The 20,722-nt window shown below is 41.9% G+C and overlaps 1 protein-coding gene across 1 annotated transcript in view; it reads left to right on the top strand.

Annotated features, from left to right (window-relative positions):
* Nucleotides 1-20,722, top strand: part of CFAP52 (cilia and flagella associated protein 52) — a 67,568-nt gene that overhangs the window by 35,391 nt on the left and 11,455 nt on the right. The window contains exons 7-9 of the mRNA XM_033184566.1: nucleotides 1,047-1,147; nucleotides 5,239-5,409; nucleotides 16,352-16,500. Of these exons, the coding sequence (XP_033040457.1) occupies nucleotides 1,047-1,147; nucleotides 5,239-5,409; nucleotides 16,352-16,500 (421 nt within the window). The remainder of the gene's footprint in view (nucleotides 1-1,046; nucleotides 1,148-5,238; nucleotides 5,410-16,351; nucleotides 16,501-20,722) is intronic.

Genomic DNA, 20,722 nt, shown 5'->3' with positions numbered 1-20,722 from the left:
CTGAGGCAGGAGAATGGCGTGAACCCGGGAGGCAGAGCTTGCAGTGAGCCAAGACAGGCCTGGGCGACAGAGCGAGATTCCGATTCAAAAAAAAAAAAAAAAAAGAAAAGAAAAAAGAAAATACAAAAATTAACCAGGCATGATGGCGCCTGCCTGTAATTCCAGCTACTCTGGTGGCTGAGTCACGAGAATCGCTTGAACCCAGGAGGCAGAGGTTGCAGTGAGTTGAGATCATGCCACTGCACTCCAGTCTGAGTGACAGAGGGAGACTCTGTCTCAAGAAAACAATAATGATAACAAATACATAAAATGTTGCTCATGCACATTTTAAAATTAGAACTTCACAGTGGATGCTATAAAACAACCATCATACATCATCAAACTTTTTCTTTGGAGTGAGTAGTGGGGGGCACCCCAACCTTTGAAAAGCACTTTAAATTTTAAATATGTTTCCCCCTCTTACGTAGTCCATGTTGTAGTTCAGATAATACAGTCACCAAACAATAAGGAGTCTTTTGTGCTTTCTTGGGATGTTAAATATGGTCCCTTTGCATTTGTAAGGATTAAGTTCTGGTGAAAACAGTGGCAGCTGAGAGACTAGCATTGCTGAGGTTATGCTTATACCTTCTCTTGGCCGTATTTGAGTGGATGTAAAAGTGTTCATTTTTAAAATATTCAAAATGCACCGGAGGTTTTAGGGAGGAAGGATGGTGAAGCCTGTTTGCATCCTGCAGGCCCAGGAGGGTTACTTCCTGGCAAGTGAGCTCAGTGTTGGCATTGAATTCCCTTGGTCAGCCTGGGGGTGCATCGTGAGCAGAACCTTCATGAACGTCCTCCAGGCAATGTGTGCGGCACTGGCATGACTTTGGCCATCTTTTTAATTCATCTTTCATTTAGCCTTTTTCTTTTTTTTTTTATTAACATTTGAATTTTTTAATTGCCATAGGTTTTTGGGGAACAGGTGGTTATTGGTTACATGAGTAAATTCTTTAGTGGTAATTTGTGAGATTTTGGTGCCTTTTTCTTAACACTGTTTCTCCCCCCAGGGAGTGTCAGCTATCAGGTGCCTGAAGATGGGGGGTTTGTTGGTGGGCTCTGGAGCCGGACTGCTGGTCTTCTGTAAAAGCCCTAGCTACAAACCCATCAAGTAAGTTCTGGGCCTCACAGAGTGGGGCTGGGTAGAGACCCACTAAAGGGAGGTTTGCTTAAAGCCAGCAACTCGATGCTATTGGCAAAGTGATCTTTGGTTACAAAATTTCATCTTGCTGTTAGAATGAGTAGTTGGAATCACAATAGATGGTGGCTTCTTTGCCAATGAAAAGACAAAAGCTTATGTTGAATCAAACCAAAGTAGTCCACTATTATCCAGAGGGACACTGCCCATTTAATAAATACATAAGTTTGTATTTAGCTAATACATTGAGCCGTGATGAAAGGAATGGGATGTTATAAACTTATCCAACAAATAACCCCCAATGTTAAATGTTCAAAACTGGTTAATTCCATGAAATTTATTATGCAGTGGGTACCTATTATGTGCAAAGCTTTGTGTTAGTTGTGCATTTGAATACAATTTATAATAGAAATAGCCAACATTCACCAGCCATTTCTATATGCCAGATACTGTGTTATGTACATTTCTTGGCTCATTTAATCAAAATAAAAGGAAACAAAACCTTATGTATTGCCATTAACAAGTACTTATTCAGCACCTCCTCCAACCAAACCAATGTATTAGATGCTATTAATAAAATAAAGAAACATAAGCTATGGTCTTTGTCCTCCCAGAATGTACAGACTTGTTTGGGGATAAGGTATATACACATGAAAGAAGTCACTACCAGACAAGATAGTATATTAGCACATGGTCCAGATAAAGTAAAATTTATTATGAATGTTGTAGAGATCAGAGAAGAGGATGACCTTCTTGGGATGGAGAGATCAGGGAGGACAATTCATAGAGGGATGGGCTTAAACAAAACCAGATACCCCACACAGGCTCTGTATGGCCTCTGCTACCTCCCAGGAGGCCAGGGGTAGTTGCATACACATTGTAGAAATGAGCATCAGCTGTCTTCATTCAAAGAAATCTGTGTTGAACATTCACGGTGTACCACGCACCATTCTAGGCGCTTAGGATATCTCAGTGAATAAAACAAAAAAGACGAAAAAAAAAAAAAAAATCCCTGCCCTCGTGGAGCTTACATTCTAGCAGGAAGGAAAAGGCAATAAATAAGGAACAAAATAAACACGGGAGGTATATAGTATTAGAGGGTGACAAATACAATGGAGAAAAATGAATTAGGATGTAGAGTAAGGGGATTACAGTTTGAATAGAAGCAGGGAGGCCAGGTGCAGTGGTTCACACCTGTAATTCCAGCACTTTGGGAGGTCGAGGCAAGTGGATTGCTTGAGCCCAGGAGTTCCAGACCAGCCTGGAAACACAGTGAAACCTCATTTCTACAAAAAATACAAAATTTAGCCAGATGTGGTGGCACACACCTGTAGTCCCAGCTACTCAGGAGGCTGAAGCGGGAGGATTGATTGAGGTTGATCAATCAACCTCAAGGTTGAGGCTGGAGTGAGCCATGATTGCAGCACTGCACTCAGCCTGGGTGACAGAGCGAGACCTTGTCTCAATTTTTTTGTTTAAATAAAAAAGCAGTGTATACTTTGCCATTTTAAATTCAGTGGTCAAGGTAGGGCCTATTGAGAATGTTTTGGACCAGTTTCACGCCTGTATGAAGGCGAATGAGGGAGGGAGGAGACTTTAGAACAATATTGGAAGCCTTCCGGGTTATTATACATGTTCAAGTTTGAAAGCCACAGCCCCAGAGAATGCTGGGAGCAGCATTTCATCAGGAGCCTGGTGCCTGGACAACCTCATGGAATAGACACTTATAAAACCTGGAATCTGATTTCTGGATAGAGAGAGACAGACAGACAGAGAGAGAGAGGGAGAGAGAGAGAGAGAGAGAGAGAGATCCTCTCTTAATTTACAACCGAACCTGAATCCTAATACAGGGGAGGTGGGGAAGAGGAATCGGATGAGAAACTTAACCTTAAGAAAGCAAAAACCAGGAGAGGAAAGAAATAACATTCAAGTATATCAGTAATACAAGATGCAAGAAATAAAATCAAGTAAAAAAAACCTTTGTTGGGTTGTCTCTGGATGTATGAAGTAGATATAGAAATTAACCCTCTAGTTTTTTAACCCCTCATTTTTAATGTGCATATGATCCCATTATGATGAAGATAAACTCCAACTAATTATTACAAGGTTTGTGCCATCACTGTTTCCAAAATAACCCTGTGTGACAGTGCGGACTTAAATCAGATGTGATTTCCACCTCCTGGACTTTTTGTAGATTGAAAAGGCAGCTCACATAAGAAGTCACGGAGACTAGGAAGAGGTATGACCAAAACGGGCTGCTCCAGTGCCAACATCTGTCCTTTCTCTTTCCTTTTTTTTTGAGACGGAGTCTCACTCTGTCACCCAGGCTGGAGTGCAGTGGCGCGATCTCGGCTCACTGCAACCTCTGCCTACAGGATTCAAGCGATTCTCCTGCCTCAGCCTCCCGAGTAGCTGAGATTACAGGCGCCTGCCACCATACCCAGCTAATTTTTTTATATTTTTAGTAGAGACGGGGTTTCACCATGTTGGCCAGGCAGGTCTCAAACTCATGACCTCAGGTGATCTGCCTGTCTCAGCCTCCCAAAGTGCTAGGATTATAGGCATGAGCCACCGCGCCCAGCCTGTTCTTCCCCTTTTATCCCTAGGCTTCACTTTGTCTTCTGAAGTTCCCAGATGCCAATAGCCAGTATTTCTTGAGGTTGTCATCTGTAGGCTAGCATACCTTACCTTTGCTGCAACCCCTGTAAAGGAGGAATTATTCTGTGGTTGAGTAAACTGAGGTCAGAGGTTTCTGACAACTTGCCCAGAGTCACAGACCTCTAGTTAGTGCAGGAATTGGGATTTAACTTGTCTTCCCTTCTCCATTAACTGTTCTGTGTCCCACCAAATAAACCTCTAAAACAGTGCATTTCCCATGCTGGCTTCCTGCACAAGAACCCGCGTTGAATTCTTCATGGTCAAAACTACATTACTTACAGAGAGAGGTTGTATTCCTAGGGCCTCATTCATTGATATGCTTTTTTTTTTTTTAATTCATACTCATTATAAAGGGAAGAGGGAGAAATCTGAAATGTAGAAGGGGAGAAACCAACTCCTAAAGGTTCTGGCAAAGACAACCGCTACTTTTTTTTCTCTTTCTCTCTCTCTCTCTCTCTCTTCCTTTCTTTCGACAGAGTCTCACTCTGTCACCCAGGATGGAGGACAGGGATGAGATTGTGGCTCACTGCAACCTCCAACTCCTGGGTGCAAGTGACCCTTCTACCTCAGACTCCCAAGTAGCTGGGACTATAGGTGCGCACCGCCACACCTGACTAATTTATTTTATTTTATTTTTTATTTTTAGAGACAGGGTCTTGCCATGTTGCCCAGGCTAGTCTCAAACTCCTGGCCTCAAGTGGTCATCCTTGCCTAGGCCTCCCAAAGTGCTGGGATTACAGGCATGAACCCTGTACAAGCTCTGAAATGATTTTACTTATAAATAAAATTTCGTATTCTATTTTTTTTACTTAATGCAAACATCATAAACATTTTCAGTATTACGATGTAATCTTTTTATTATGGTAACATATACACATACTACATAATCTTTTAAACTTGTTTTTAGGCAAATATTCTATGAAGCTGATGTTCCAAAGATCATTTAACTATTCCATTACGACTGGCTATCTAGGTTGTCTCCAACCTTTTACACTTTCAGATAGGGTTATCCTAGCATCCTTTGACGTAAAGCATCTTCCCCCTGATTTTAGGATTGTTTTTCAGAAGTGGAATTAATAAAGGGGTTAGTTGCTGTGGTCAGTTGTACCCATAGGCCTGCCTGGAATATTCCCTCTACCCAAATCCTGCCTGTGTTGCACAACCTATGTCAAAATGTTGTCTCACTGAAGAATCTTCCCTGACTACTTGAACCTATGCTGACCTCTGGCTTTGCTGTTCATGTGTCCACCAACTTGTGAGTAACTCCTGCCTTTTCAACTGTGTCACTTCTGTGAGGGCAGGTCCGAAATTACATGCCTGATTTGTATCCTCTGCCATGCTTCAGATGACTCATAACCACTTACTGGTTGAGTGGGTCTCCTTTACCTTTGTGCTTCTCCCTAAAGGAAGATGCAGTTGCAAGGCCGCATCACTTCGATCACACTGCGAGGAGAAGGACACCAGTTTTTCGTAGGAACAGAAGAATCGCACATTTATCGTGTCAGCTTCACGGATTTCAAAGAGACACTCATAGCGACTTGTCACTTTGAAGCTGTGGAGGATATTGTCTTTCCATTGTGAGTAGAAGAGAAAAATAAGAATGTGGAGATTTGGTGCGGTATGCAAGGGCATTTAATTTTATGCATGCATTTTCAATATCAATGAACACAGTTACGATTTTTTCTCCTTAAATTTTTCTAATGTGATGAATTATTTTCATAGACTTTCCATTGTCTTCGCCATGCAATTATATTAGCTTTCCAATTCAAATTTGGGTTTCTTTAGAATACTGGCTTTTCTAATCCAACCCCTCCTGGAAAGGGTAAGTACCTGGCAAAACCTTTCTGTTTTCCTAATGCCATCCAGAAAAAGCTTAGTACAGGCAGTCCCTGACTTATGATTTTTTTATTTTATGGTGGTGTCAAAGTAAACTGTATTCAGTAGAAACGATATTTCAAGTACCCATACAACTATTTTGTTTTTCCCTTTCAGTACAGTATTCAATAAATTACATGAGATATTCAACACTTTATTATAAAATAGGCTTTGTGTTAGATGAGTTTGCCCAGCTATAGACTAATGGAAGTGTTCTGGGTATGTTTAAGGTGGGCTGGGCTCAGCTAGGATGTTCAGTAGTTGGGTGTATTAAATGCATTTTCAACTTAGGATATTTTCAATTACATTGGGTGTATCAGGCATGTAGCCCCATCTTAAGACAAGAAGTATCTGTGGTACCTGTTTTAAAACTTCTTTCCTGTCATTTGTTTGTACTTCTTGAGGTCTTCTAGATTTGGCAGGCTTCATGGTGGTGTTCATTAGGAGGGCTTCTGGATCTAGTTACCATATTTCTTGGTAAATCTCACCCAGCACAAGTAAAACAAATAACTACTGGCAGTTTTGGTATCAAAAGGAGCTTCAGTCATATGTTCCGGTACTTGATTTTGTAACACATTTTGTCTTTGGCGAGATTCATTTCATGAAGTTGGTCAGTTTTTGCTCTAAACTTCCTCAGTACTTAGCTTGAATTTATAATATTCAACTTTCAGCAAGACTTATATTCAGGCCTCAGTTTTGTTTTTGTTTTTGTTTTTGAGACGAAGCCTTGCTCTGTCACCTAGGCTGGAGTGCAATGGCGGAATCTCGACTCACTGCAACCTCCGCCTCCAGGATTCCAGTGATTCTCCTGTCTCAGCCTCCTAAGTAGCTAGGATTACAGGCATGCACCACCACACCCAGCTATTTTTTTATATTTTTGGTAGAGATGGGGTTTCACCTTGTTGGCCAGGCTGGTCTTGAACTCCTGACTTCAAGTGATCCACCCGCTTCGGCCTCCCAGAGTGCTGGGATTACAGGCGTGAGTCAACGCGCCCAGCCTCAGACCTCAGTTTTTGAGATCTTGAGCTGTGGTTTTGGTTCCCTGAATCCCTGTGATTAGGTCTTTCCACGTATTTCCAACAGTGAAAATGGCTTGTGCTTTCCCATTAGGTGAATCTTTATTTGCAAGTTGGTTGTTTTCTTTTGGTCTCACCTTTTCCCCTCTTTTTTTTTTTTTTTTTTTTATAAGCAGTTTAGTAGAATTAATCTGTAGAATTGTTTGGCCCTGGTGCTTTTTTTAAGGATAAATTTTAAACTATCTTTTCAATTGCTTATATAGGTATTGATCTGTTTGGGTTTTGCACCTCTTTCTTTTGACTTTACTTTTCTCTCTCCTTCCTTCCTTCCTTCCTTCCTTCCTTCCTTCCTTCCTTCCTTCCTTCCTTCTCTCTTTCTTTCTTTCACTGAGTCTCGCTCTGTTACCATGCTGGAGTGAAGTGGCGTCATCTCGGCTCACTGTAATCTCCGCCTCCAGGGTTCAAGCGATTCTCTTGCCTCAGTCTCCCGGGTGGCTGGGATTACAGGCGTGTGCCACCATGCCCAGCTAATTTTTATATTTTTAGTAGAGATGGGGTTTCACTATGTTGGCCAGGCTGGTCACGAGCTCCTGACCTCAGGTAATCCACCCGCCTCGGTCTCCCAAAGTGCTGAGACTACAGGTGTGAGCCACCACGCCTGGCCTCTCAAAGTATTTCCCTTGCCATCAATTTTACTTAGTCTGATATTCAGATTACCACATCTTCATTCTTTTAAAATAACATTTACTAATTAGCTATTTTTGCTATAATGTAATAAATGAATTCACTGGAAAACCTAAACTTCGTATACTAAAACAACAACAACAACAACAACAACAAAAGGACTTCTGGGAAAAATTGAATTAGGCCACGATTTCTCAACCCTAGCACTACTGACATTTTGAGTTAGATAACTTGGTATTGTGGATGCTGTTCTATGCGTTAAAGGACGTTTGGCAGTATCCCTGGCCTCTACACATCAGATGCGAGTAGCAGCTCCTTCTCTGCAATTATGACAACCAAAAAACATCCCCAGACCTTGCCAAACTTCCCCTGGTGGTAAAATTACCCCTAGCTGAGAATCACTGTGGTTAGGCCAGACCTCTTCACACTGATGCAATTTTGTAATCAGAGCACCAACAAACCAGTCACAATTTTAATAAAATATTAGCACAGTTAGAAAGGGTTTATTAACTTCCTAATAAGTAAAGAAATACTGCAGTATATATAGGACTTCACTTTTCAATAAGTAAGGTTAACTTTCTAAAAGGAGATTTAAAAAGACTTGAGGCTGCTGAGTTGTGGAGATGAACTAAACTAAGAGGAAGAACATAGACTAAATGTATGGTACTGCTTTCTTCCTTTACTTGCTAATTTAGTTGTGTTAATGTTCTTTGTTTTCAGTTGCTATTACTTTATATACCAAAGCATTATTATACCGAGATAAATCATGCATGAACCAATGAAACTTCTGTAATAGTCTATTAAGTTGGTGCAAAAATAATTGCAGTTTTGCTATCATTTGCCTTTTTACCAATTGCATGTAAGCTAATATTCATTATAGAAACGTGCATTGTAGCAAAAGAGAGTGTATTGTCTTTTTTCCAACTCTTTATTTTCAACCTATTAGTGTTTAGTTTTAGGTAAGTCTTAGTCTTTTAATAGAATTTAATTCATTCATACTTATTACTATCTGATAAGTTTATAGATTTTTCTATTTAATGTGTTTACTTTTTTTGTCTTTTCTTGTAGCCATCATGTTTTATTTGGTTCTGTTTTAACCTTTGCTGCGTACAACTTGGAAACTATCTACTTTATTTGTATTCATTTAGTAGTTACCCTTGAATTTTTTTGTTTGTTTGTTTTGTTTTGTTTTGTTTTGTTTTTAGGAGATAAGGTCTTGCGCTGTCACCCAGGCTAGAGCACAGTGATGCAATGATAGCTAAATGCAACCTAGAACTCCTGGGGTTAAGCAATCCTCCTGCCTTAACCTCTGGTCTGGAGTAGCTGGGACTGTGGGCATGCACCACCATGCCCAGCTAATTAAAAAAAAAAAAAAATTTTTTTTTTTTTTCCAGAAACAGGGAAAAAAACAGGGAAAATCAACAGGCTATGTTGCCCAAGTTGATTTCCAACTGCCATCCTCAAGCACTCCTCCTACCTTGGCCTCCCAGAGCACAGGCCTCTCAGATTATAGCAAGAACCACTGCAGTCAACCTCTAAATTTTTAATATACTTATTTAAATATAGTTTTTTATGGAAGACTACAGTTAACCAATGTTTGTATCCAATCTGCCAAAAAGGCAAGAGTCTCAGCATATTTTTATTTTCACATGTCCTATGTTGAAATTATTTGGAATTCTAGATCTTTGATTTTATCAGTCTGTCTCTCTCTCTCTCTTTTTTTTAAACACATCAATCCCCTTGGATTCTTTTTTTTTTTTTTTTTTGGAATTCTTTCAGAAACAATCTATGTACAGAAAATTTGGTCTCAGCCAGGTGCAGTGGCTCATGCCTGTAATCCTAGCACTTTGCGAGACTGAGGCAGGAAGAATAACTTAAGCCCAGCAGTTTGAGACTCGCCTGGGTAAGATGGTGAGACACCCCTTCCTCATCTTTACAAAACTAAATAAATAAACTGGACATGTTGGTGGCACTGCCTCTAGTCTCAGCTACTCAGGAGGCTAAGGTGGGAAGAAGTTTGAGGCTGCCATGAGCTACAATCACACCAGTGCACACCAGCCTGGGTGACAGAGTGAGACCTTGTTTCTATTAAAAAACAAAACGAAACAAAACAAAAAGCAAGAAGAAGAAGATGAAAAGAAAAAAGAAAGAAAGAAAATTTGGTCTCTGCTAACCTGAAAATATGTTTGTTTTACCCTCAAACTTGAATAATAGTTTGGTGCAGTATAAAAAGAATTTTAATGGAGTTTGTGTTGAAGTGTAACATATATGCAAAATACATAAATCATAAATAAGCACCTCAGTGACTTACTACACCTATATGACTATCACCCTGGTAAAGCAATAGAACATTTTTATCATCCCCCAAACACCCCTTCCAATCACTACCCACACCCTCCTACTTAATCACTACCTGAACTTCTAGTCTCATAGATTAGTTTTACCTGCTTTTGAACTTTATGTAAATAGAATATTTCAATATATACTTTGGAGATCTTTTTTCTTCTCTGTGGAAGCTTTTAATGTAGTTAGTGTCATACAGATCTTCTTCTACTTACTGATTTTTAGTCCACTTTTATTATCAGTTACTGAGAAAAATGTTAAAATCTCAAGCAATGAATATAGAGTTTCACCTTTATTTCTCACAGTTTTTGTTTTGCATATCTTAAAGCTCTATTATTAGGTGTTGTTAATTATTTATTATATCTTTCTGCTGTATTGACATTTTTATTAAAGTGTTCCTCTTTGTCTCTAGTAATTCTCTTTGATTTGAAGTATGTTTGTATAATTTTAATCTACTCATTGCAGCTTTCTTATGCTTACTCTTAGCAGGATAAATCTTTTTTTAACCCTTTTATTTTTTCCATATGTCTTTATATTTAAAGTACATCTCTTAAAAAACAGCATATACTTGGTTTTTACTTCTCTATCCAGTATATCTCTGCTTTTATTTGGAACGTTTAATCCATTTACATTTAATGTAATCTTTCATACATTTGTATTAAATCTTTTTACAAACTGCATAAAACTTTATCAATGCAATATTATAATTTTTGCTTTAAAGAATCATAAACATTTTCAAGAAATTAAGAGAAGAAAACATTTAAAATGTCTTGTGTGCTTACTTACATATTTGAGTATTTCTGATGGTCTTCATTCTTATGTATCTAAGCTGCCATCTGTTATCTTTTCCCCCTCTAAAGAACTTTGTTTAGCTATTAAAAAAAAAAAAAAAAAAGAGAGAGAGACAGGGTTTCACTCTGTTGCCCAGGATGGAGTGAAGTGACTATTCTCAAGCATGATCATTGCACACTGCAGCCTAAACACCTGGTCTCAAGTGATCCTCCTGCCTCAGCCTCCTGAGTAGCTGGGACTACAGGTGCATACCATTTTGCCTGGCTCCTTTAACATCTTTTAAAAGTATAAGCCTCTGGTGAAGCATTATCTCAGTTTTTATTTATCTGGAAACTTTTTTTAGATTTTATTTTTGAAGAAAGTTTCACTGGTTACAGAATTCTTGCCCAGCTGTTTTCTATTTATTCATTAGTTTGAATACATCATTCCAGACTTTCTAATGAGAAGTCATTCTGTATTCTTATGATTTTCCTCTTTGTAATATGTCATTTTTCTGCTTATTTTTCAAGATTTTTTCTTTGCTTTTGTCTTTCATCAGTTTTACTGTGATCTGTCTTTCTCTTTGTGTTTATCCTTCTTAGGGTTTGTTAAACTTTTTGAATCTATAAGCTGATATTTAGCTGATATATAAGCTGAGACAGAGTGAAACCCTGTCTCTCTCTCTCTTTTTTTTTTCTTAATGCTAAACAAAGTTCTTTAGAGGGGGAAAAGATAACAGATGGCAGTTTAGATATATAAAAATGAAGACCATCAGAAATTCCTTAAGAATTTCCACCTTTTCTCACTTCTGTTCCCCTGAGATTCAAATTATCTGTGTTTAGTTTTAGGTTGTTCATTTTTCTTCAATTTTTTAAATCTCTTTTTAAAAGTAAGTAATCTCTGTTAAATCTACCTTCCAGTTTACAGATTTTTTTTTTTACCATCTCTAATCTGTCATTGAGTCCACCTAGTCAATTTATTTTAGTTATTGTACTTCTTACCTATAGAAAAATGTATTATTGCTATAAGGTATATAATTATAATATTACATATATAGTTTCTAATTCTCTGTTCAGATTACCTATCTGTTCACTTATTGATATGACAGTTTCCTTTAATATTTTGAATATATTTTAAAATAGCTGCTTTAAAGTTTTTGTCTGCTGATCTTACACCTGAGTCTACTTGGAGTCAGTTGCTTCCAACTACCTTTTTTTCTGAGTCACATTTTCCTATTTGTTTGCATGTTTGATAATTTTTTTGTTGAAAACTCAGTATTATATAGAATACACTATAGCAAGTCTGTTCTCTGAGGATTGTTGGCATGGACTCAAACTGCAAATTTTGCGTCCCCATAGTATGCATCAGCTGATATTCTCATGACTTCCCACTGCTGCTTTTTTAGCCTGGCCTTGGGTTCTTCTGTAGGCTTGCATTATCTGGCAGTCACCCAGGTGTTTATGCAGAGATGAAGCTCATCCTTTCCATGATTTCCTTTCTTCTAGTGACTTCTCCCTATTTTCCAAATATTCTGCTAACCTCAAGCTGTGTCACTTGAAGCCTGCAAGGTTCAGCTTCCTGCCATCCAAGCTGAGCTCATTTGGGGAATGTATTTAATTAAAAAGGCAAACAAACAGAAAACAAAAAACCTCTGAGATTGACCCCATGTAGCTGTCTTTAAAAGTAGAGTCCTTAAAAAAAATCAATAATAATAATAATAATAATAAAAACAGTAGAGGCCGGGCGCGGTGGCTCAAGCCTGTAATCCCAGCACTTTGGGAGGCCGAGACGGGCGGATCACAAGGTCAGGAGATGGAGACCATCCTGGCTAACCCGGTGAAACCCCGTCTCTACTAAAAAAAAAAAAAAAAAAAAAAACTAGCCAGGCGAGGTGCCAGGCGCCTATAGTCCCAGCTACTCGGGAGGCTGAGGCAGGAGAACGGCGTGAACCCGAAAGGCGGAGCTTGCAGTGAGCTGAGATCCGGCCACTGCACTCCAGTTTGGGCGACAGAGCGAGACTCCATCTCAAAAAAAAAAAAAACAGGAGAATCTTCTCTCGTCTCTGCCTGCTTGTTCTTTCTCTTGGTATTCCCCCCAATACATGTATAATTTAGCTACCCAAAAGAGATTTGGGCAGTGTTTATAACCCGAATTTACATCTTATTCTTGTGGTTCTCTTGCCAATAGGACATTCCCCCTTTAAATTCCAGCTGATTTTCTAGCCCTTAACTCTGATCTGTAGCATTGTTAGCTGGTAAGGCTATGGTTTTTCTGCCACCTTTTTCTACAGCCACCATAGCTGTGGGAGTTAGAGGCTCCCACATGTGAGAAAGCCACATGCTAACAATCCTAAACCCTTTCCAGTTGGTTGCACTCTTAGAAGAGCAAACTCTTCTTGATTTCTATCTAATTTTAGAGGTTTTTAGTGTCATTAAGATTTTTGTTATTGTTTTTAATTCATCCAGTTTTTCTAATTGTTATTTGTGAGAAACTATGTGACCAGTTCAGTGCTCCAGTCTTACAAGATGTACTCTCTGCTTATGCTTTTGAGCTCAGTTTTTCTCTACAGGTCTTATCTGTCTGATTTCTATTTATCCACAATGTTCCTGACCTATGTGATGATACTCTTCCTACTTTCCTGTACTGTTAAGGGCAAAATTACGTACATCTATAGCTACATCTATATCTATAACTCTCTTCATTTCATGGGATTTTAGGTGGGAGAGAGGGAGCACATGGGCCTGGTATCTCATCATGATCTAATCAACTGGGTTCTTTCTGGAACTTAACCTCTCAGACCCTAAACTAAGAACAATCTACCACTTGAATGGTTCAGTTTTGAACTAGGCTTGACTGCTGAGGAAGTGGATAGGCCATCAAGGGTAGAGAGTTTGGAAGAAAGTTCTTTTATTTTTTTGAGATGGAGTTTCTTTCTTGTTGCCCAGGCTGGAGTGCAATGGCATGATCTCGGCTCACTGTGACCCCTGCCTACTGGGTTCAAGCTATTCTCCTGCCTCAGTCTTCCAAGTAGCTGGGACTACAGGTGCACACCACCACGCCCTGCTAATGTTTGTATTTTTAGTAGAGACAGGGTTTCGCCATCTTGGCCAAGTTGGTCTCAAACTCCTGACCTCAGGTGCTCCACTCACCTTGGCCCTCCCAAGGTGCTGGGATTACAGGCGTGAGCCAGCGCGCCTGGCCTAGAATGTTCTTTAGGGGGCATTCATTTCATGATATTTGATTTTCATGAGTGGTCCGTGAGTACACCTCTTTAAGAGCTTACTTCCCTCGAAGGAGGAGCCCATTCACCAAAGGCATTATGTAATATAAACGCCTCTAATTTTAAATAAATATTAACATTCTAATGTTGACTTGATTTATGTTAATCAAGATTTCTAGTGAGAGGCCCCATCACATCTGCTGTCTCATTCCAGCACTTACTCTTTCTAACTAAGTAGTCCATCATCATAACTTTAATACTGAGCCCCAACATTAAATGTGTGGAAGGGATCCACTTATTTTTTCTTTTAATTCTAAAGTGAGTAGGTCTTAAAATAAGAGAAAAGGACTCTTTTTTGAAATGTGTTCGTGAAAAAATGTAGACATTGCCTGACAGGTACTGAAACCTAAAAATTCAGTCTCCACAGAGACAAGCTAGAAATTTATACTTATAAACCAACTGGTCTTTATTTTACCCCAATATTATTCCTTCTTCTTATTCAAATTGGAATAATCTGTAATCTTTTGACATATTGGTAATTCACATTGTATTTACAGGTTGCCCTTTTTTTTTTTCTTTAGCTTAACAGACCAGAGAAGGGTTTTGGGTTATCTGCAAACATTAATTCTGGCACCTCTGTCTTTTTCTTTTTGAAGATTTTAATAAGATTGTCTACTTGGCCGGGCACAGTGGCTCACGTCTGTAACCCCAGCACTTTGGGAGGCCGAGGCGGGTGGATCACCTGAGGTCAGGAGTTTGAGACTAGCCTGGTCAACATGGTGAAACCCCGTCTCTACTAAAAATACAAAAATTGGCTGGACATGGTGGCACATGCCTGTAATCCCAGCTACTCGGGAGGCTGAGGTAGGAGAATTGCTTGAACATAGGAGGTGGAGTGAGCTGAGACTGGACCATTGCGCTCCAGCCCAGGCCACAGAGCGAGACTCCATCTCAAAAATAAATAAATAAATAAATACATACATACATAAATAAAAAGATTGTCTACTTTACAGGAAAAGGTTTCTTTATTCTCTTTTAATACAAGTAATCTGGCTGGGAGCGGTGGCTCAAGCCTATAATCCCAGCACTTTGGGAGGTCGAGACGGGCGGATCACGAGGTCAGGAGATCGAGACCATCCTGGTTAACACGGTGAAACCCCATCTCTACTAAAAAAAAATACAAAAAACTAGCCGGGCGAGGTGGCGGGTGCCTGTAGTCCCAGCTACTCGGGAGGCTGAGGCAGGAGAATGGCCTGAACTCGGGAGGCGGAGCTTGCAGTGAGCTGAGATCTGGCCACTGCACTCCAGCCTGGGCGACAGAGCGAGACTCCGTCTCAAAAAAAAAAACAAAAAAAAAAAAATACAAGTAATCCAAGGGCGTATTTATCTCAAGAAATGTTATAGGTGTCTACTTGTCTCCAAACTGAGGTAATATACATTAAATATGTACAGCTTTTTGTTTGTCAATTTTACCTCAATAAAGTGGTTTTTATTTTATTTCATTTTATTTTTAGAAGCAAGTTCTCTTGTCTCACTCTGTCATCCAGGCTGGAGTGCAGTGGCATGATCATAGCTCAATGCAGTCTCCAACCCCTGGGCTCAAGAGATCTTCCTTCCTCAGCCTCCCAAGAAGCTAGGACCACAGGCATGCATCACTACACCCAACTAATTTTTATATATTTTTATTTTTTGTGTGAAGGGAGGGTCTCACTATGTTGCTCAGGCTGGTCTTGAACTCCTGGCCTCAAGAGATGGGATCCTCCCTTCTTGGCCTCCCAAAGTGCTGGGATGACAGGTGCGAGCCACCACATCGGGCCTCAATAAAGTAGTTTTATAGAAAAGACAAATGTTACTTAGTATCCTCCAGTCTACCAAGACTTTGTGAGAATTTTAAATCAGTTTATTCTTTTTGAGCAACTTTGTCCCAACCCTTCCTAAAGAGAAAGGACTACAAAAGATGGTCCACAGATGATTAGAAGGCATTACATACCATTATACAAGATGTGTCAAATGGTCTGGAAGACAATCATTAAGCCTTCAGATAATAAAAGGCATCCTTCCCTATATTCTTTTTTTTTTTTTTTGAGATGGATCCTGGCTCTGTTGCCCAGGCAGGAGTGCAGTGGCCCAATCTCGGCTCACTGCAACCTCTGCCTCCCAGGTTCAAGTGATTCTCCTGCCTCAGCCTCCTGAGTAGCTGGGATTACAGGCATGTGCCACCATGCCCGGCTAATTTTTGTATTTTTAGTAGAGAGGTTTCTCTGTGTTGGCCAGGCTGGTCTCAAACTCCTGACCTCAGGTAATCCACCAGCCTTGACCTCCCAAAGTGCTGGGATCACAGGCATGAGCCACTGTGCCTGGCCAAGTAGACAATTTTATTAAAATTTTCAAAAAGAAAAAGACAATGGTGCCAGAACTCATGTTTGCAGATAACCCAAAACCCTTCTTTGGTCTGTCAAGCCCCCTCGGTCTCCCAAAATGCTGGGATTACAGGTTTGAGCCACCGCGCCCAGCCTTTCCCTATATTTTTGTGAAACGCATTTTGGTGTCAAATATGCATGTGGGAAACTGTGTCTTTTATGGTTGCATCTCTTGATGGCTTCCTTGCAGTGGCACTGCTGAGCTATTTGCAACCTGTGCCAAGAAGGACATCAGGGTGTGGCACACATCATCCAACAGGGAGCTACTGCGGATCACCGTGCCCAACATGACCTGCCACGGCATCGACTTCATGAGGGACGGCAAGAGCATCATTTCAGGTAAGGTCCACATGTCAAGATCTGGCTCGGGGCTCCAGCTGCGGTTTTGATTCTTGTCACTCTCCTCCCATACTAGTCTCTACGCGTGGATAACCTAGAACAGCCTCCCACTGTCCACCCCCTTCTTGCTTCTAATCTAGCCTCTCTTTGGAGTTTCCTTCCAGCTGGGAGACTTTCTGAGCTAGGAAGGACCAAATAGCAATTTCTCCTCTCCCACATTGCTGCATATAGCGTGTATCTTTCTCTCTAGTAGGAAGATTTAGAAATTCAATTTTGAAAAGGAATTTGTGGCCTCAGTGAGGACAGGGCCCCCCATGTGAGGACCCCTTTTATTGTGTAAGAGATAAAAACCTGACTCAAACGAAGCAATGCCTCAACGGGAATTTATTTTTAACTCAATTTATTATTTTATGCCAAAGTCATTTAGCATAAATTATAGGCAGCATGATATTCCACCTCTAAAGACTTCAGCATGTATCTCTAAAAATATTTTCCTTTAAAACAGTAATTTCTTAGTATTGTCTTATGCTGAATCTATCTGCAAATCTCCCCAGTGCTCAGAAAGTACATATGCTGCTGCACATCAATGAAAAGTTCAGTGGATCTTTAGTGACAGCTATTAAAATGGTGATACCAGGAGCCCATCTCCCTCTCTCCCTCCCTCTCTTCCTCCCTTCCTTCCTTCTTCCCCCTCTTCCTCCCTCCCTTCCTCCCTTTCTCTCTCTCTCTTTCTTTCTTTTTTTTGAGATGGAGTTTCACCCTTGTTGCCCAAACTGGAGTGCCATGATGCGACCTCAGCTCACTACAAACTCTGCCTCCTGGGTTCGAGCGATTCTCCTGCCTCAGCCTCCAGAGTAGCTGGGATTACAGGCATGCGCCTGCCTCAGCCTTCCGAGTAGCTGGGATTACAGACATGCGCCACCACGACCGGCTAATTTTTTTGTTTTTTTAGTAGAAACGGGGTTTCGCCATGTTGACCAAGCTGGTCTTGAACTCCTGACCTCAGGTGATCCACCCACCTCGGCTTCCCAAAGTGCTGGGATTACAAGCGTGAGCCACCGCGCCTGGCCTTCACCCGTCTTTTCTTGGCCCTGTCTCCTCCTTGTTAGCGTCCCTACCCCACCCTGCGCATGTCTTCTCCACATGGTGCTGCCAGGAGCTCTGGGCTTACCTTACATCTAGAGCGAAGGCAGCTCAGGACAGAAATCTTGGCGTCCTCACTGCCTCCCCTTTCTCTCTTAGGCCTACATCCCCATCTCCTGATGACGCTCATTACAAAGTACATCCAAGGTCCGTCACTCCTCATTATCTCCCCGCTTATCTTAGCCACCAGCATCTCTCCCCTAGATTGCTCTGGTACCTTCCTACCAGGTCTCCTTGCTTCTCTTCTCACCCAGCGTACTTTCCCGCAGTCTGTTCTCAACACAGAAGCCAGAAGCCAGAGGTCTGCTTTAAAATGTAAGTCAGGGCCGGGCGCGGTGGCTCTCTCCTATAATCCCAGCACTTTGGGAGGCCGAGGTGGGCGGATCACGAGGTCAGGAGATCGAGACCGTCCTGGCAAACACGGTGAAACCCCGTCTCTACTAACCACGCGCGGTGGCGGGCACCTGTAGTTGCAGCTGCTGGGGAGGCTGAGGCAGAAGAATGACGTGAACCCGGGAGGCGGAGCTTGCAGTGAGCCGAGATCGCGCCACTGCACTCCAGCCTGGGCGACAGAGCGAGACTCCGTCTCGAAAAAAAAAAAAAAAAAAGTAAGTCAGGGCCTGGCGCTGTGGCTCACGCCTCTAATCCCAGCACTTTGGAGGCCGAGGTGTGAGCCACCACACCTGGGCCTGATTTACATAGCTAGGATTACAGGCATGCGCCACCACGCCCAGCTAATTTGTGTAATTTTTTTTTTTTTTTTTTGAGACGGAGTCTCGCTCTGTTGCCCAGGCTGGAGTGCAGTGGCCGGATCTCAGCTTACTGCAAGCTCCGCCTCCCGGGTTTACGCCATTCTCCTGCCTCAGCCTCCGGAGTAGCTGGGACTACAGGCGCCGGCCACCACGCCCAGCTAGTTTTTTGGTATTTTTAGTAGAGACGGGGTTTCACCATGTTAGCCAGGATCGTCTGGATCTCCTGACCTCGTGATCTGCCCTCCTCGGCCTCCCAAAGTGCTGGGATTACAGGCATAAGCCACCGTGCCCGGCCCGATTTTTACAATTTTTTTGAGTAGAGATGGGGTTTCACCTGTGGTCAGGAGTTCGAGAACAGCCTGACCAATTTGGTGAAACCCCATCTCTACTAAAAACACAAAAATTAGCCGGGCGTGGTGGCGGACACCTGTAGTTCCAGCTACCTGGAAGGCTGAGAAAGGAGAGTTTCTTGAATCCGGGAGGTGGAGCTTGCAGTGAGCCGAGATTACACCACTGCACCCCAGCCTGGGTAACAGAGGCAGACTCTATCTCAAAGAAAAAAAAAGAAAGAAACAAAATGTAAGTCAGAATATGCCATATTTAGGGCTCAAAAGTCTTTTACCCTCTTACAGTAAATGACAAGTTCCCCCTGTCACCTGCAAGGCTCCCTGTGACTTTCTCTCTTTCTTCACTTTCACCTTCCCTTTCTTACCTGGAGCTCTTCCTCTTATTACTCACCCCTTCTAGCCATACTTTCTTCTTGCAGTTCCTCAAACACACTGGGCCTAGATAGAGCCTTTGCTCTGACTCTTACATCTGCCTGAAATATTCTTTCCCCAGATATCCCCATGGCTCACTCCCTCATCCCCTCACTTCCTCAAATCTTTGCTGAAATGGGATCTACCTTTAGCATTCTATTTTAAATTGCTAAGGTCAAGAGGTGGCATTAAAGCTTATGAGAGGGTGCCAGCCACATGAAGATCTGGGGGGAAAACATTCCAGGCAGAGGGAACAGCAAGTGCAAAGGCCCTGAGGTGGGAGATCACTTGGCATATTTGAGGAATAGCAAGAGGACCAGTCATTGTGTCTGGGGCTTAGTGGGTAGCTGGGCTAAGGGTTCAGGGAGAGCTAGTAAAAGAAGTTAAAAGAGATGGTTGGGGGGCGGGCACAAATACTAGTTACCGTGGAGGACAAAGGAATTTGGATTGGATTTTAATTCTAAATGCAGTGGGAAAATGTTTTGGAAGGGTTTGTTTGCTTGTGTGTTTGAGATGGAGTCGTGCTCTGTTGCCCAGGCTGGGAGTGCAGTGGTGCAATCTCGGTTCACTGCAACCTCCAGCCTTCCAGGTTCAAGTGATTCTCCTGCCTCAGCCTCCTGAGTAGCTGGGATTACAGGCATGCTGCTACCAGGCCCAGCCAATTTTTGTAAATTTTTTAGTAGAGATGGGGTCTTGCCATGTTGACCAGGCTGGTCTCCAACTCCTGTCCTCAAGTGATGCACCTGTCTTGGCCTCCCAAAGTGCTGGAATTACAGGTGTGAGCCACTGCGCCCAGCCCCCACTTTTTTTTTTTTAATTTTTGTTGAGACAGGGTCTCGCTCTGTTGCCCAGGCTAGAGTGCAGTGGCGGACTCTTGGCTCACTGCAACCTCTACCTGCCAGGTTTAAGCAGTCCTCCCACTTCAGCCTCCTGAGTAGCTGGGACTATAGGTGCACGCCACCATGCCTGGCAATTTTTTTTTTTTTTTGTATTTTTTATAGAGACTGGGTCTTGCCATGTTCTCCAGGCTGGTCTTGAGCTCCTAGACTCAAGAAATCCACCCACCTTGGCCTTCCAAAGTGCAAAGTGTTGGGATTATAGACATGAGCCTTTTTTTTTTTTTTTTAAATAAAAAAGGAAGTTCTTGAATGGGCACGGTGGCTCATGCCTGTAATCCCAACACTTTGGGAGGCCGAGGCAGGCGGATTATGAGGTCAGGAGATCGAGACTGTCCTGTCCAACATGGCGAAACCCCGTCTCTACTTAAAAATACAAAAATTAGCTGGGCATGGTGGCACGCACATGTAGTCCCAGCTACTCAGGAGGCTGAGGCAGGAGAATTGCTTGAACCCGGGAGGTGGAGCTTGCAGTGAGCCAAGATCGTGCCACTGCACTGCAGCCTGGGCGACAGAGTGAGACTCCTTCTCAAAAAGAAAAAAAAGGAAGTTCTTGATCAAGAAGGTGACATGATTTTTAAAAGGTGGTTGTAAGCAAGAGTGGAAGCAAGCATAAGCTGTTATAATAGTCCAGGAGAAAGATGGTGGTGCCTTGGATGAAGGAGGTAATGTT

The sequence above is a fragment of the Trachypithecus francoisi genome, unplaced genomic scaffold, assembly GCF_009764315.1.
Source record: "Trachypithecus francoisi isolate TF-2019V2 unplaced genomic scaffold, Tfra_2.0 Lachesis_group20, whole genome shotgun sequence".
NCBI lineage: Eukaryota > Metazoa > Chordata > Mammalia > Primates > Cercopithecidae > Trachypithecus > Trachypithecus francoisi.
This window is presented reverse-complemented; position numbering and strand designations above follow the sequence as displayed.